We start from the raw sequence: 17295 nt of genomic DNA on the forward strand, positions 1-17295 counted from the left end.
GTCCATATACAGCACGTTCCTGTTGAACGGCCCGAATTTTTCCTTTGATGTAAGGTGTGTCGACCCACACCTCCACCTCCACCCTCTCCTTAGCATAGTCATTTGGGAACTGGACATAGATGTATCTACCTGTCTCAGATCCTGGCTTTACTAGGCTTTTTCTTACCATGTGGGTATTGGCGCCTTTGTCACGGAAGATTTTTGCCGATTTTTCGTTAACATTTTCGTCCACCACCTCAAGGGTCCAAGCTAGTGGATCTTTTCAAACGTTGGGATGTTTCTTACCACTTGAGCTCACACCTACTATGTAACCTGGTTTCAGTATTGCCTTGCAATCAGCGGCCCGATGACCTGGCTTACCACAGTTGTAGCACTTGTGCACATGCATGTTGGAGGAGTTTTCCTGCTCCCCCGACACACCAGTCTTAGGCTTAGCTCCCTCGCCAGTACCTGTAGCCAGTACATGCTTCTCGTGCGGCTTCACCCCTTTCACCTGTCTCCTAGCCCCAGCCCACAGATCAGCTTGCTTGGCCATAGACCGATTTGGCACAACTTCCTGCTCTTTGAGCTTGACGCGCAGAGACGATTCGCTGGCTTCTAAAAACTGTTCGCGAATCATCAGTTGATAGAACTCCATGCTCCCAGGAGCAGTCTCCATGAGTTCACAGTAACGGTTTAGACTCGATTCTAACCGCTGTAACATTAGCACATATGTCTCCCCTTTTTGCAATTGAGCCCTACGGAAATTCTCTAGCATCTGGTCTGCAGTGATGCCAAAACTGTTCAGCAGCGCTGTTTTCAATGCCTTGTAATCTCCGCGCTGGTGCGGACCCAGACTGTGGTAGATAGTTAGTGCCCTACCCTTTAACAATGCACTAAGAGCGAGTGCCCACTTTGATCTTTCCCACCCACAATCAGCGGCGTGACCTTCGAAACGCTTGATGTATGCATCCATCAAGTCGTCCCTCTCTTCAAAGTTAGCTAGTTTAGGTAGTTTGACAGTCTTACCTTGTTCAACGTTAGTCTCTGTTGAACGACCACTTGTTTGGTCATTCTGCCTCGCTTGCAACTGGATGAGAGCTATGCGTTCAGTACTCTCTCTGTTCTGCTGATCAGTCCAGCGTTTGTTTTCTCTCTCTTACTGCTCAGTCCAGAGTTTGCTTTCTCTGTCCTGCTGATCAGTCCAGAGTTTCATAGCTTGCTCTGCTACTTTATTCCCTTCGAATCCCAACCCTTTAACCTGGTCGCGGTATTCCTCTAAGGTGAATAATTGCGAGCCTGTAATACCTACTCTTTGAGCTGGCATCGTCCCCAAGGACCTTTTGGGCAGAGATTCTTCCCCGTAGAATCCCCCCAACGAAGTATTTAAAGGGCTAGATTCCCGTGTGACTCCATTTTCTCTCGCAGCATGCATGATACTAGTGACATCATTCACAGTGACGTCACCCACCAGGATCTCTACCTCCAAGTTGTCTCTCACTGGGGTCGCTCCCACTGTGTTATCTCTCACCAGGGTCTCACCACCGATAGCCTCATCCAGTATGATGAGACTCGTGCACGCCACCTCAGTACTACCCTCCATGTGTGCTTGTAGCATCCCCTCTTCCACGGCTCTCATGTGCTGCTCCACTCATTTCTTACACTCTTGCTCAGTAAGTGTCGTAGTCGTCAGGTCTATGAGCGGTCAAGGCCAGGCGAAGATGCAGTTTGAACAAGCTGTTTGAACTTGAACTCTCCACACTCAGACATACTGGTGGGGTGTGCACCTAACATGGCGTTAAACATCCTCTGAATACTGCTCGTCACTTTTGAATTTTCAGGGAAAATTTAAGTGCGAAACTTTACTTTACAACCTAGCTCATAGGTTCCAACTAAGCCAATCACGTTGGCCACCAGATGTGGGGTTTTCAATTTTGCTTTCCCAACTGCAATGCGTACGTCGCCAATACATGTGGCAGACGCTTCACGAAGCTGTCGGAATCAGCAGAGAAAATACGAGAGCAACCGTACAGGGCCTGGGAGCAAGGTCAAGTTAGAGTCCTTGAGGGTCTCTTCTTAGACTAGCCTCACCTGGTCCTGGTTCACGTTGATTGATGGAATCTCCTCAATGATTGAAACACTTTAAGGGACTCCTAGGGTCCTCATCACAGTTATAGATTGGTGAATAATAGGCAACTCGGTGTTGGAGGCTCCTGGAGCTGAAGGCTTGAGTAAATAGTTGGCAGTATTCAGAAGTGGTTCAACGGAAACATCGCATAAATCTTAACAGTAGTTTATTTACTAACTTAACCACTAATACAAAGGGTGCTTGATTTACTTTAGATTGGTGTCAGAAAGGCTATGGTTGCATTAGCGAGACTCTTGACGTCTGGCTAATCGATTCGGATCCACTCGTGGCGAAACACCTAACTTAACACAGTTGACAGCCAATTATTAACACGGCAAACCTTACTGCTGGTATGCAAAGGGATTACAAGATTTCCAACCGGATACTCGGGTAATGATGATATGCAATCAGTCACAAATACACTGTCAATGGGACAGGCAATAACATGCACAATAATAATATCACACAATACTAAATGTGTGGTGTATGTGAAGCTCACATTCACAGACGAGTGTAATGTCGTGATACCACACAGATAAACACGCATACACCGTCGGGTGTCTTCACCTATACCTGTGTCAGTTATGAGAAGGTGAGAAATGTAGTTGATACCTCAGATCAACACAGACACAATTAAACAATGACAAGATCTTGTACTTACAGGTAAGCTACCTCTCTTATTCACTCACTCACTCAGGCACATTTATGCAAGAACTCGTAGGTGGCCTGATAGCTGGTTTCCTCGTTATGACGTGAGACCATTGACGGCAGGCTTTCCCACAAACTGTATATGACATGGAGGGTACTCACAGGAGGGCGTGCTGTATGTCTACAGACACACGCATGCACTGATGGCATTGGTGGCGAGTAAGGGTGGTGACGTCACGTAGTACAGTGCGGGCGGCGGCTGGCGGGCTACATGCTCGGGACAATGTGGCGGCTGGCGGCGGCTGACTATATGGTACCATGCGGTACACTGTGGTAAAGTCACACACAGGATACTTAGGCGGTGGCACTGCCTTAGTTCACTCTAGGTCACTCACAGATGATCTTAATTTCTCACCAGAGGTTACCTGATACCAGTCTGTTTTGCTCTGTGATTTGTCACTAGGCTTCTAAACAATATAGTCACGACCGCGATTCCAGGCGATCATTGGTATATCGAAAAGACGCTGAGTTTAACTTGACGGTGAGGAATGGACGGTGTTCAGTCTATTGGCCGATAGACAGAGCAGGACATGTTCTCTGGCTACGAACTCCCTCACGTGAATGCTCTTGCCAGCGGCTGTAGGGCATCTCGTGGGACACACACAAGGGATTGCAATTTGACCAATAGCATTGCAGGAAAAGAGCGGGAACCAATCAGATTGATCGTTCCCTGATCAGTAGCAGAAGCAGAGGTGATGTCATGAACACATCGCGACCACGTCATAGTTGTTATTCTCCATCGCACTGGTTGAGGCTGACCCCAGAGGTCAGTCTGTCGCCTCGCTGGCGTCTCGTCTCCTCTCTCTCTCACGCTGGCACCTCCTATGTACTCACTGACCCTTTGTGGCAAGTATGCTTAACTTCCCTGTATCTACTTCCTGCCTGGACACACGGCGACCTCCGTATTATAAACGTATTCCTGGTTAAGTGGGTATCCTGGAGATACCCAACAGGACAGATTACTATCCAGGGTTTACAGAGATAGGGCTTGTGCACGAAATCGGTGCACTGTGCACTGCAATGAGCCATTCAAGTCAGCTGTGGAATAATCTTGAGACCATTCTCTCACAAGCATCCTTCTGTAATAGCACTGCCCCTAGGCTGTAATCTGAAGCTTCTACAGTTAAAATGAATCTCTTATCAACATTAGGGGACATGAGAATGGGAAGGGAAGGGGACTATCAGGAGAAAGCGCCAAGCCATTATGTCTATATACCAATGGGAAGGGATCAGGATAAGGATTTGGGATGGGATCGGGGGTAGGAATGGTGCCCAACCACTTGGACGGTCGGGGGTTGAACGCATGAAGCGAGACTGTCGCTCTACCGTCCAGCCCAAGTGGTTGATGAGAATGGGAAATGAAATCAATATGGCTTTTAAACTCTCAAAAGCCAACGAACCGTTCTTGTCCCACACGAACTTTATCTCCTTCTTCAGGAGATTTCTCAAAGGAACGGCGATCGTCAAGAAGTTGAGAACGAACTTATGGTAGAATTCGACCATACCCAAGTAACGCAGGGCCACTTTACGTGTTGAAGGTGTTGGGTACTGAACGAGGACTTCTACATTGCCTTTTTTCGGGGCGATCCGTCCTCCTCCCACCAGATGTCCTAAAAAGATAACAGATGTCTTGACAAATTTAGACTTATTCAGATTGACTACCAACCGAGCTTGTTGAATAGCCAAAAAAAACATCCAGATTTCGTAGGTGGTCTTCCCAATTCAAATCGTAGATCAGTACATCATCGATGTAGACCATTGTATTTCCCACGTCGCATAATACCATATCCATTAATCTCTGAAAGGTGGAAGCGGCATTTTTCCTATCAGATGTCATTACTCTACATTAAAAAAGGCACCTGGAGTCACAAAAGCAGAGATAGATTTGACACGCTCTGTTTGTTGTACCTGCCAATAACCCGTGAAGAGGTCAAACTTCGTTAGATAGGTGCTCTTTCCGATGGTATCAATGCACTCCTCTATTCTCGGCAGGGGATAAGTGTCTGCTACAGTGACTTTGTTTACCTGCCTGTAATCAATGCATAATCTATACTCAATACCAGGCTTAGGCACTAGCAGAATAACAATGACCATGGATTAATACTTGAGGTGAATACATGGTGTTGGAGCGTATAGTCCACCTCCCGTCTTACCACCTCCTTCTTGCGGGGGTTGAGTTGATAGGGATGTGGTTGCGTGGTGACTGCCGACTGCCGGCCGGGTCGGACGTTCCTGAGGTCTCTCCGCACTGCCTAGTGTTTACGTTGGGTGATCGCTTGTTTGCCCTGCTGGTGGTGGTTTGCCACTGACGGGGTGACGTTTGCTTCGCCATGGGGACGTTTCGCCCTCCATTGCAGAGGACGCTGTCAGCTGGTCTGGCGTTTACGGTGCCGGTGGACCATCCATTGGTTGGTCCACGCCCTAGTGGACGTGCTGCATGTGCAGCTGTCTGACCTGGTGGGCATCCAGCTGCTTCAGGGCCACCGTGCTGTGGTCAAGTTCCGCCTCCAGGCTGCCTTTCAGGCGTTTCTCGAGCGGTGTGAGGGGCGTGTTTACCCTTTCCCTGATACTGCTGGCTCCGTTAAGGTAGTGAATCTTAGTGTCACCTTGACGTCTGTGACGGTGCATGGTGCCCCCTTCGAATTTCAGGACGACTTTTTAACCTCCTGTTTCGAACGGTTTGGGACAGTGTTGAGTGTTCGTTGGAACAAGGTCGTTGCCGGGCACTGTGTTGGTATGCTTGACGGCTCCCGCACCCTGACGATGTCGCTGAAGGGTAGTGTACCGTCGTCGATGTCCGTGTTGGGATACGCACTCCGCTGCCAGTACCGGGGTCAACCGCGCACCTGTTATCGGTGTGGTCACGAGGGTCATGTGGCTGCTGCGTGCGACGTGGGAGCGACTGGTCGTGTGCATGTTCTTCGTGCGGAGGATTTTCCGCCCCTGTTGCGTTCGGGCGGTGTGGGTGCTGTGCCTGAAGCGCCTGACTGCCTGTCTGCTGCTCCGCCTGTTGGGGAGAGCTCTACGGCCTGTGCGACACGTCTAGTGACAGCTGTGGCCCCTGGGGTTGTTCAGCCGGTGTGTGAGGGTGTCGGGCTGTCGCCTGAGCTGTGTGTAGTGAAAGGTGTCCCGGTGGAGGTTCATGTTCCGCCCCCGCCTGTGGATGTGTTACCGGCTCCCGGGGACGCGGGTTCTGCCGTTTTGGAGGGGGTGCTTCGGCGTGGTGAGGTGCCTGCCGTGCCTGAGTGTGTTGCCTCCTGTAGTTCTGCTCTTCCCATTCCTTTGCAGAAGCGTGCGCGTCGGTGTTCTGAGGCTGTTTCCGTGGATGATGTAGACAGTGTGGGTGATGTGGCCTCTGTGGACTCTTCGGACGGTGCGGGTGTGGCCTGTGTGGATATGACGGTGGAGGCTGTGCCTGCGGCGGGGCCTGCTGGGCGTGGTGTGGTGCGGCCTGTCTCGAAGCGTTCGCGGCGGGCTCGGAGTGTCTCCCCCCTTCGTGGTGTGCCTTGGGAGGAGGTGGGGGAGTATGGTGCTCAGCTGGCGTCCCCTGCCGAGGATGATGGTGCTGTGAGGGGCTCCGACGTTGCTACCTGTGCCCCCCCTCCTGCGTCTCCTACTGTTGGGTCCCCGCAGTGGGGGGTTGTCCCTGAGGGTCGGGACCTCGTCGTGAAGTTGCGGAAAGATGTGCGCCAGGGGGCCTCGGCTCCTGTGCCTTGTGGTGGGGTCGCTGCCGCGCCTGCAGTTCCCCCTCCTTCCTTGCCCCGGTCTGGGGGCTGCCTAGTCCCGTCTGCTGGGGTCGTGCCCTGTGAGGGTCCGGAGTTGGGCCCTTATCGGGATGCCCGGGTGCTTCCGATCCCGTGGTGCTCGTCCACTATCTGGGTGTCGTCAAAGAAGGAGTTTGTTTATAGGGTGCCGGATAGGATGTCTCAGCCGAGGGTACTGCCTGATGGCCGGCTGCCCGCCGACCTGTGGGTGGTTTGGGAAGCGTACCGCTTGCGCTTTCCGTACCGTAAGTTTCCGGAGAAGTATTAGTTCCCGTCTTGCGCACACCGCTACGCCGTGCCTGGATCAGCTGCCACCGTGACCATGACTGCCCGCGCCCCGGTGCGGGGAGTCTCCCTCTGACGTTCGCCTCTGTTTTCGTCGCCACTCCTCTCTCTACGGCCCATCACATCTACCGCTTTTGACTTTCTTCTCCTCCTTACCATCAACGCGTCTCCTTACATCTGTCCTGGTGCAGTCATCGGGAGGGTTACCCCTTCATGCAAACTGCACCTGTTCTCAAGAAGAAGATAGGGATGTTGTTTGATCGATCTCATACCCTCCTCCAGGATAACGTTGTATTTCAAGACAGACGTCAGACCTGCAGCATCTTTGAAAATGGACTTATATTGCTGAATTAAGTTTATGAGGGATTGTTGGTGCTCCTCAGTCATGTGATTCAGCTTGGGAGTTAGATTGATCAGAATCTCTGAATTGGTCAGTACCTGCTTACCTCTATCTTCCATTACCTCTTAGGTCCTGTTCCTTTGCCGCTACCATCGTTACTGGGCGAATATCCCGTCCTTTGGTACGGCTTTACCATGTTGACGTGTACCAACATCTGCTTCTTCTTATCTGGAAAGCTAAGAATATAATTAGTATTGGTAACCTTCTTTAGCACTGGGTACGGTCCCATAAATTTGGCACTCAAGCTCCCTGTCACTGTTAGAGAACATACCAGAACAAGGTCTCCTACATGAAATTCCCCGTGTTGCTCTCGTATCTGCGTTTGGCAGTTACCTGGGAATTTAACAGGTTTCCTTTGGCTAGTTCCCAATCAGCAAACAACCTGCCTTTGTTTGTAGACAACCAAGTTGAATTCATCCAGGTTATTCTCTTGGTCTAGCCATTGATCCTTGATTACCTCCAAGAGACCTCTCACCGTATGACCGTATATCATCTCTAATGGGTATAGGCCTTGCGACTCGTTTGGCACAGATCTGACTACGAAGAGGAGATAAGGTCTGCGAATGAGGAGGTCATACTTTTTAAGGTCTGGTGGTATCTCCCTAATGCCCCATGGGACTCGGGATGGTAGGCACTTGATGTTATATGTCGGATCCCCAGGTTGGCTATCTGTTGGTAGAAATAGCGAGAGGTAAATTTAGTCCCTTGGTTCGTTTGGATGGTCTTAGAGAGACTATATCGAGCAAAGAACAAGAGAAGAGGTTTCACTATTAACTTCACTGTGAATAGTAGGCTACACTACTATGGGTTAATGGTGAGAACATTGTGGCTTAGCTGGAAAGAAGAATCCCTCGAAGACCAGCTCGAACATGGGAGTAGACAACGTGGATCAAGCACGCAATGTGGACCTCGTGGTCACTGCATCCAGTACATGATGAAGCAAGTGTAGTACCTACTCACGTTGCCATCGTAGATCTGCCAACAAATTACAGTATACTAATTGCTACAGTCTGCTATACACATTGCAATTATATTTCGAGGCAATGTCCAATGGAATTGAAAGAAGCTTACTGGGTTTGTTTGTACGGCATGCCTCGTAACCCGGTGGAATTTCTAATCTTACAGAGCTCGTAATAAAAGAATGATAATATTCAACCGGGACATGTTCTCTCATGTTTGGAGAATGCTGCAGTCCGATGCATGGTACTCGTTGTAGGACATGTCTCTGCTGCTCAACTTGCACCTCCGAGAGACACGCTTTTCCTATAAGTACAAATATGACATGAAAGGCGAGAGTATTGTACGTCCGTCCGACACCAACGCCATGTGCTCAGCTTCTGCTCTGGTGCAAGGTGTCCTACTGCCTCCCTCACAGCTGATGGTCACGGCACTTATTTTCGGTGCAAATTTACGTTTGAGAGGAGGTAGATGCTAATTAATGAATGATTTTATTATCCTCAATTATTATGAACGGTTTTATACTGTTTCTGATAGCTTACCGCAAAGAATTAAATAATCTAGAAAGTGTTATATTAAGATAGAATTACCAGTATGATCATTCCTCTTCCTCCATGAAACATTTATTCACGGCAGTTTTAAATTTTACTATAAAGAGGAAATCAAAGAATTCGATCTAGTTATTAATTGAACTTAATCTAAGATGACAATCACGAATGAAAGCAGATTGCAGAAGGAGTTTTATCAAGTGTTAGGCAAGTAAGTAAGTAAGTAATTATCAAAAGAAGGCACCAAACCGGGAAGGCTATGTAGCACCATCAAATGCGCAAAATAATCAGAGGGCGCTAAATATCACCAAAGATGCCAATACGAGAACAAAAACGCATAAGGCGAACGATATCAAAAGTATCCGAGTCACCAAGAACTCTATTGAGGGACAGGTGACCGCTAGGGGCGGTCGGAAAGCAAGACACATGCTCGTCCTGGAAGTCAGGACATTCAAGAAGGACATGCACGACCGTAAGAGTGACAATGCAACTAGGACAATAAGGAGCAGGGCGGCGCTCCATCAAGTGACCATGGGTTAAGCGAGTATGACAAATACGCAACCTCGCCAGAGCTGTTTCCCACCTCCGGTTACGGTGGAAGGAGGACGGCCACGAGGAAACACAACATTTAAGAGTACGTAGCTTGTTACCAGTAACAGACAACCAAGAAGCCTGCCAACGGGTAAGGACTGAGGAATGGATAACCGGGTAAAAGTCGGAATACGGAATGCCTTTACGAGAGATGGAACAAGAGTGGACAGCTTCCTTGGCGGCAGCATCCGCACGCTCATTTAAAGACACACCAATATGGCTGGGAACCCAACAAAACTCAACCGACTTAAATTTACTGTGAACAAGAAACAGCCAATGCTGGATCTCGACAACTACTGGATGAACCGGATTAAAGGACCCGAGAGCCATGAGGGCACTACGAGAGTCAACAACAACTACAAAGGAAGACTGACAACGAGAAAGCAGGAGACGAAGAGCATAGAGAACAGCATAAAGTTCCGCTGTAAAGATGCTAGTCTCTGGAGGTAAGCGACACTTATAAGTGCGATCAGGAAAAACAACAGAGTAGCCAACACCGTCCGCCGACTTAGACCCATCGGTGAAGACAAAAACGGAGCGGGAGTGAGAAGAAAAGTGCTCAAGGGAAAGGCGTTATAGAACCGTTGGAGGGGTAAAAGCTTTAGTGATTCGGGTCAAGGAAGTACAAAACCGCGGAAGAGAGACTCTCCATGGGGGCAAAGAAGGAACAACACGAGGAGAAACATTAGAAATACGAACGGAAAGAGAATCCTGGAGGCGAGATAACCGGACAGAAAGAGGGAGGTGGTGAAGAGGAACAGGAACCGCAGGAGGGGTAAAAGTTAAAGCACGACAGAGGCGATAGGAAGGATGTTGTAAGGACCGGCAAGATAGCGAAGACAGTAGCGATCAGGCGGTCCTGGAGAGACAGGAAGCCAGTGTCAACATACAAGCTAAGGATGGGAGTCGAACGAAAGGCACCAGAACTGAGGCGCAACCCAGTATGGTGCAAAGCATCAAGACGGCGAAGAGTAGAAGGAGAAGCAGAGGAGTAAGCCGGGCAACCATAATCGAGCTTAGACAGGACGAGAGAGGAATGTAAAGCAAGGAGAGTGCGCCTATCTGCCCCCCAAAAAGTATGGGACAAGACCCGAAGGAGAGTAAGGGCCTTAGAGCACTCAACACGGAGGTAAGAGATATGGGGAGACCAAGACAAACGAGTGTCAAGGAATAACCCCAAAAGCTTCGCGGAATCTTTGTATTCAAGGGGATGACCATAAAGTGACAAAGAGGGACGAAGAACAACCCGTTTCCGCGAAAAAGTCATGGCACAAGTCTTAGAAGTAGAGAACTTGAAGCCATGATCGGTGGCCCAAGACGACACGGCATAAATTGCAAGTTGAAGCCGGCGCTGAAGGAGAGGCGAATCATCACCCTGACAGCAAAGGGTAAGATCATCGACATAGAGAGCGGAGAAGACACGAGAAAGAAGAGAGGAAAGAAGACCATTGACGGCAACCAGAAAAAGAGTAGTGCTCAGAACACTACCCTGGGGCACACCTTCGTTTCCTGAAAAGAGGCAGAGAGAGCGGTACCAAGGCGCACCCGAAAGGAACGACGGGAGAGGAAGCTGCGGAGAAAGAGAGGGAGATGACCACGATGGCCAAAAGAATGAAGTTGAGATAGAATATGATATCGCCAAGTGGTGTCGTAAGCCTTTTCCAGGTCAAAAAAGGACGGCAACAACGGAGGTCTTCGCAGCAAAAGCAGTACGAATATAGACTTCCAAGTTCCCCAGGACATCTGTCGTGCTGCGGCACTTGCGGAAACCAAATTGAGAAGGGGAGAGGAGGTGATGGTGTTCCAGGAACCACATCAGACGAACGTTAACCATACGTTCAAAGAGTTTGCAGACACAACTTGTGAGAGCAATAGGGCGAAAGTCCTTAGGGGAAGTACGGCATCGAGCCAGTCCTCAGGGACTAACGACGACTCCCAGATCCGATTATACAGACTCAGTAAATACTGAGAGGTGCACTGAGGGAGATGACGAAGCATCTCATAATGAATACCATCGGAGCCCGCCGCCGTAGAACCGCAGAGGGCCAGGGCAGAACGAAGTTCAGAGAGAGTGAAGGGATAATTATAGGGAAGCTGAAGACGAGTGCAGAAATCTAAAGGACGAGACTCAAGGACAGGTTTACGAAGAAGAAAAGATTGGGGAAGATGAAGACCAGAGCTAACAGAAGAAAAGTGGGAATCCAGTACGGAAGCGACCTGCAACTGGTCTGCCACAAGAGTATCATGGAGGTGAAGGACCGGTGAAACATCGGGAACGAACTTACCTGCTATCTTGCGGATACGCTTCCAGATCTGGGCCAGAGGAGTTTCGGACGTAATTGTCGAGACATAAGATGCCCAACATTCACGTTTAGCCGTACGGATGGCCCTACGGGCCACCGCACTCGCTTTCCGAAAGAAAAGAAAAGAATCGGTCGTCTGCCTACGGCGGTGCCTCTTCCAGGCTGCACGCTTACAGCGGACAGCCCGAGCACAGTCCGCATTCCACCAGGGAACACACTTGCGTGGACCCTGAGAGGAAGAGCGAGGGATAGAGCGGAGGGCAGCGTTGAAGACAGTGTCATGAAAAAGGAGGAAAGCGCGAGAGAGAGGCAGAAGGGAGAGGATCGAGAGAGTAGCACTGAGGGTAAATAGGGTCCAGTCCGCCTTAGCAAACTGCCACCTAGGGAAAGAGAGGCAAGGGCGAAAAGAGAAAAAGGAAACAAGGATGGGGAAATGATCACTTCCATGGAGGTCATCAAGAACCTGCCACGTGAAATCTAAGTAAAGAGAAGAAGAGCAGAGAGAAAGATCAAGACAAGAAAGGGTGCAAGTCCGAGAGTCCAAATGAGTGGGCTCACCAGAATTCAGAAGAGACAGGGAAGAAGAGAGGAGAAACGGCTCAAGAAGGCGACCCCGGGTATTCGTCAGAACGTCACCCCAAAGAGAATGACGACAATTGAAGTCACCCAGCAGGAGCACAGGCTCCGGCAAGGAGTCAAGGAGGTGTTTCAAATCAGGAAGAGAAAGCGGGACACTCGGGGGGAGATAAATGGAACAAACTGTGTACCATTTCCCCACAAAGATACGAGCAACAGAACAATGGAGAGGCGAAGGAAAAAGTAAAGGAACAAAGGGAACATCAGCACGAATCAAGAGAGCAGAATAATTAGAAGCCCCAGCAACGGCTGGGGGGGGGGGGGAGAAAGGAATAGCCACGAAAACGACCAGGACGAGCACCAAGCATCGGCTCCCGGAGACAGACACAAAGGGGCGAAAACCGCGAAATCAGAAGTTGGAGTTCGAGGAAATTGGCGTTATAACCTCGAACGTTCCATTGAAGAATGGACAACGATGAGAAGAGAAAGAACAAAAACAGAGAACAAGGAAAAAACTAAGGCGAAAGAGCAACAGAGCACGGTAAAGAATATCAGGGTCGGGATCAGGGTCAGCAAAGTCAGGGTTACGGGGCATGGGTAAACTGAGCAAAGATGGAGGGAAGGAAACGGGAGAACAGATCAGAGATGGGCGGGCGGGGTCCGGAGGAGGAGGAGGAAGAGGAGGAGACAACGGAGAGGAGCAGTCAAGGACAGCAGCAGGAAGAGGGGGGTAGAAAGAGGGGAGCGAACCTCAGCAAGGGCAGCAACCGAGAGGGAAGCGGGGGCTAAAGAAACCTCCATAGCAGGAACAGGGAGCGCAACCACCGAAATGGGAGGGGAAGGAGCGAGAGAGGCAGAAGTAGGGGCCGAGGAAGAAAGCGAAACCTTCTTACCCGCCGGGGAGGAGGAAGGAGAGGAGCCAGGTTTACGCTTCTGACTTAAAGAGACAGGTGTCCCAGCAACCACGTACTGGGCAACAGATTCTAGCGTCTCAGTAGGAGAAGCCGAACGAGAGAACACATGACGGCCGTTTGGAGAGCGATGGACATCAGCCAGCACCGACAGGCGGCGGGAAGAGTCAAGAGACGGAGGGGAAGGATGGGAAGGAGGAACGGAGGGAGACGAGGAAGAAGACACAGGAGACACGACAGACCGGGTAGAAAGAAGGGGAACCCCAGACAGAGGACCAGGAGGAGGATCCTTCGGGAGAGAACCCAAAGGAACAGATGAGGGGCAGTGGGCGTATCAGGGTCCAGACCCGGAAACGGTTGTGAGTCTGAGGAAGGCGGGAAGGACGAGGAGAGGAAGAGCGCAACATGCGAGCATAAGAGATATTAGCATAAGCGGGAGCCGGCGAACCTGGCGTCTCGCCTCAGGAAAAGATAAACGCTCCCGGTGCTTCAAGTTGAGGACGGCTGCCTTAAGCTTGTAATGGACACACGCACGGGAGAAGGTAGGATGGGCCTCACCGCAGTTGAGGCAACGAGCCTGGGGAGAAGTGCACTCCGACTTAGAGTGACCTTGGCCACCACACAAAGGACAGAGACAGTCCCAGAGCAGCGGAGGGCACCATGCCCAAACCTCCAGCACTTGTTACAGAGCCTAGGAGAAGGAATGTACTCCTGGACAGAGCACCTGGCACCAGCAAGAATGACAGAGGGTGGAAGGGTCCTACCATCAAAGGTAATCTTCACAACCCGGAGGGGTTGACGGCGACTACCACGAGGGGGACGAGTAAACGTGTCCACCTGGAGAATAGAATGGCCCTGGGGAGCAAGGATATGTCGAATATCGTCGTGGCAGTCGCGCTGGTCCCGAACACCGGTCACAACATGGGGCGGGAGCAGAATAGTGCCAACACTGGCATTCAACTGAGCGTTCTTCGAGACCCGAACAGGGGTCTCGCCAAGGCAGGATAAGGCAGCCAAGCGGGAAGCAGCATCCTGAGAAGACGCAGCAACAATACGTGTACCGAGACGAGTGGGGTTGAAAGTAATGGAGGCATCCACGGAATCAACGAGATGTCGATGGAGGGAGAAATCGTCAGGAGGCGCAGAATCAAGAGGGAGGAGATCAAAATATTTGGCCTACGAAGCGGGACCAAACAAGGCTTGATAGGTAGCAGAACTGGAAGGAATCGAGCGAGGGCGGCCGTGACGAGGACGGCGGTGAGAACCCCCAGAGAGAGAGGGATTAAAAGGCGCCGTAGTTACAACTAGAGAAGGAGCCGCGCCAGGAGACCAGGTAGTCACCACTGGGGGCTTGGGGCTCGACCCAACCACAGAGGAGGGAGGGGAGCCAGGGGAAGGAGTCAGAGAGGCCAAAGGAGGAGCAATGTCGGAGCCCAATGCAGCGGAGGCTACAGAGCCTGGTCTTCCAACACAGACTGACTCGGGGGCTTGGTCGCCCACCCCACGAGCCTGAGAAGGTAAAGCAGAAACAGCCGAAACAGGGGTCATCATCATTACGAAAAAGAAAATTCATTCACGAATGTGCCCCCACACTCACCATGGAGCCACTATTAGAGGCAGGACACTCAACAAGAAGCTATCGCCGATCTTGCCGGGGCCTCCTAGGGGTGCGTCGTGAGTATACGCCCCACAAACGCCACCTTAAGAAACCGACAGTCCGTCGAGATCGGGTTCAGTGACGAAATGGGGATTGACAATAAAAGGTTCCCCTCACTCTCGACGTCGGGTACTACAGTTCTACGGGTGCAAGAGTATGCCTCCTCAAGCACCCGGGCGTCAAAATAGAAGAAGTCCAAGGGAAGAACCAGAACAAGCAAAAGGTCGGCAGGAAACGGCAAGCAGATAGGAGAAGAGGGGGGAGAAAAACGAAACAGAAGGAAAAGGAAAAGGTGCCCAGCAGAATTGGAGAGGACGGCAGCAGGAGTACAAGGCTAGAAAAGGACAGAGGACTGTCCCAAGGAGCATCACACTCCGGCAGCCGCCCACTAAGCCCCCACACGGCAACAACGAGCTGAGCGGGGAGGGGGAAGTGTTAGGCAAAAGAATAGTCACCGCGAATATGTGGCGGCTGATGAAAATCATCCCTTATACATAATCTAAACTCCCAATTATTTGATTATTAGTACGGTTAGTTAAATTAGTGTCTTAACACAACGTATTTTATCTTATTGTGTCAAGGGTTAGTATTTGGGGTGTCGGAAATTTCTGACAATTTATTTATTTCATGTAAGGGTAAGGTAAGATTATTGATTTATTGTCGATCTGTGTATTTTTTAACAATAAGTTAATCACTGTTATTTGACTTGTATAATTTTGCGGTTTAAAATGATGTTATATCTGCTCGTATGGGAATTTAGTTATTTTGTCATGTTATTTGGGACTTTTTCAGTGATTACTGGCTTTGCTCGTCCTTAGGGATCCCCGTTTTTTAGAGAGTCCCAGTGGCTTTTAAGTTTGTTAATGTCTAGTGAGCAATGTCTAGATATTTTTAACGTTGTGGAGTCTAGAGAGATTTTGATATTGATAGTCCTTACAGACTTTAAAGTTCGATAAATTCACCTTAAATACAACTTAAGTACATTTACTTCGATGCACTTTAACTGCTGTCAAGTGCATCAATGTTCCTAAGTTTTATGGAAACAAAACTCGTGATTACTTTAACCATACAACATCTAGTATACCTAGTACACCAGTGTTGTTGAGTTTCTTGTACTTTAAGCTTGACCTGTTTTAGTACCATCTGGCTTAGTGACAAGTGCCAATGTTTATGAACTTTCATGTTTGTAAATAATATTTGTAAATAGCTTGTACCATGTGTGACAAGTTTACCCCAGTAAATTGGTGGTTGTTGACTTTCAACAAACCTAGACGGAATAAACTTGTGAGTTACTTGAGGTCAGGATTGCCTATTATTGAGAAAGGGAAGTCTACACCATGAGCACTGCATGAGGATTATAACATGATATATACTGCTGGTATGGCCATATACCAGCTATATGACAGCTGGATGGACAACGCTTCGGATTCGTAGACCTGAGGTTCCGGGTTCGATCCCCGGTGGAGGCAGAGACAAATAAGCAAAATGTTTCTTTCACCCAGATACCCCTGTTACCTAGCAGTAAACTGGTACCTGGGAGTTGGACAGCTGCTATGGGCTGCTTCTTGGGAAAGGGGGGGGGGGTGGTAACCAAAAGGAGGCCTGGTCGAGGACTGGGCCGCGGGGACGCTAAGCCCCAAAATCATCTCAAGATATAACCTCACGGTATACCAGCAGGGAAAATTTTGCAAAATAGTGTTCATTCGACGTCGATCTGCCACGTTCTTTGAAGGCCCAAACCACTGCGAATAATAGAGTTAAATTTACGCAATTGTGCGGGCATCAAAACAACGTCGCAGTTCGATGTGAAATAAAACTATAAACTCGACTGGTTTTTGGACCATCAAATAATGTTGCATTTCGGCATCGATATGAACATTATTTGAATCCATTTTGCCTGCTGCGAGGTTTGGAACAGGATTAGTGCTAAGAGGGTTACGCTATGAGGATAAGATGAATAAGATTTCAAAACTCTATAGGACAGAAGCACAGAACATGCAGCATACACAGCATGCACAGATAGCACAGTATAGAAGATCCCGAGGGGATCAGGTAAGGCGGAAAGGTGCAGTCACTATAAACTGAGAGAAAGTAGGATGAGAAGACAGAAATGGAAGCTGAAAGTTTAAATCAGCCAAAGAAATGTAAGGAAATACTCATTCCGGGAACACGTGGAATGTAATGAATGAAGTAGTTATAGAGGCCCCCTCCATACTCAACTCTTAGGCCCGATATGAAAAAAAATCGCCGTCAGAATAGTTAATTGCATCGTAAGAGACTAGTAGGAGGGGTATAAAGAAAAAGTCCTCACTTTCCCATAGTCACTGAGAGGTGATTACTGATGAATAAGCAATGGAAAACCATGCATATTTCATTAAGTATTCATTTCAATTCCTTTTGACCATGTCATAGCTCAGTCGATTAAGGCAGCGTCTAGAATGCTCTAGGACGCAGATTCGGATCCTCATCACGGCCTTTCTGGATTTGT

General features: G+C 49.4%; 1 protein-coding gene across 1 annotated transcript; it reads right to left on the reverse strand.

Moving 5' to 3' along the window:
- Positions 1-262: 262 nt before the first annotated feature.
- Positions 263-955, reverse strand: LOC138365459 (uncharacterized). Its single transcript, XM_069325773.1, has one exon. The coding sequence runs from the start codon at positions 953-955 to the stop codon at positions 263-265; it is 693 nt and encodes a 230-aa protein (XP_069181874.1).
- Positions 956-17295: the final 16340 nt, after the last annotated feature.

Source organism: Procambarus clarkii, chromosome 16 (assembly GCF_040958095.1).
Source record: "Procambarus clarkii isolate CNS0578487 chromosome 16, FALCON_Pclarkii_2.0, whole genome shotgun sequence".
Classification (NCBI taxonomy): domain Eukaryota; kingdom Metazoa; phylum Arthropoda; class Malacostraca; order Decapoda; family Cambaridae; genus Procambarus; species Procambarus clarkii.